This window comes from Myotis davidii, unplaced genomic scaffold, assembly GCF_000327345.1.
Source record: "Myotis davidii unplaced genomic scaffold, ASM32734v1 scaffold376, whole genome shotgun sequence".
Lineage (NCBI taxonomy): Eukaryota > Metazoa > Chordata > Mammalia > Chiroptera > Vespertilionidae > Myotis > Myotis davidii.
This window is the reverse complement of record NW_006288121.1, coordinates 1,721,122-1,722,099: the sequence shown is the minus strand read 5'-3', so window position 1 is coordinate 1,722,099 and position 978 is coordinate 1,721,122. Positions and strand designations below refer to the sequence as shown.

Here is a 978-nt window from a genome sequence, read left to right as displayed (position 1 = left end):
ATATGTTACTCTTTCCTCCTAGTTGTAGGACTTCCACTCAGCCAGCATTCCTGTGGGTCTGGGTGATGTCCCTTCCGTCTTTTAGTTTCACTTTTGAAATGGTTGTTCGAGGCGGCAAACTCCGGCGTTAACCTATGCCGCCATCTTGGTTCTTCCTCTCTTTATCTTCTGAGCTTTCAGGTCAAGGCCCTCATTGTCGGCACCTACATAAGAGAACACAGACGCCATCCTCCCTTTTGTCTTTGGCAATAAAATATGAAGAACAGTCATATTTGAAGTAGTCGAATATGAGTAGTTACTGTGAGTCGCTGACTAACATTCTGTGGGTGAAACAGATATTTTCCAGATTTGTCAGTTCTCTGAGTATGAACAGTGACCACAAAGCCATTTAACAGTGAACTGATTTTACAAGCAGATTGAAACTGTCCTGGAATGGAAAATTCTCATAACACATTTAGAGAGACTGAAACTCCTTTCCACCCTCAAATGAAATAGTTCCTCTTAGTAAAACATGTTCAAACAACACCGTGTATGTGTGTGCTTCTGCTTCTGAAACAATACAGTTCACCACTGTCTCTTACCTCTGATTTCTCTGGGTTGCTCCAACTCCCATACACTGGATTAACAAATGCACAATTAACACTTCCTTTAGTTTTCCTTAAAGCACACAGGGTTGCAAAAAAAGAAAAAGAAAAGATTAAGTATTGAAATGTACCACAGTAAATATTTAGATAAAAATCTGGTAGAAATCTTTGTGAGACACACTGTCCAGTCAGCATACTTATTTTTATAAATATCTATATATCTATATATATAAAAAGCCAGTGACTGAAAGCCGTTAATGACCGGAATGACCGGTTGCTATGACGCCCACTACGGCCAGTGAACCAGCCCAATCAGGGGGTGAGGCCAGCTGTCAACCTCCCACAGCATCTCCCCCCAGCCGCCTGGCCTCTGATCAACCTCTCCCTGATCAAG

General features: G+C 41.9%; 1 protein-coding gene across 1 annotated transcript in view; it reads right to left on the bottom strand.

The window, feature by feature from the left end:
• MALRD1 (MAM and LDL receptor class A domain containing 1) overlaps positions 1–978 on the bottom strand; it is a 649,080-nt gene that overhangs the window by 4,085 nt on the left and 644,017 nt on the right. Inside the window, exon 39 of the mRNA XM_006759937.1 lies at positions 582–657. Coding sequence (XP_006760000.1) covers positions 582–657 — 76 coding nt within the window. The remainder of the gene's footprint in view (positions 1–581; positions 658–978) is intronic.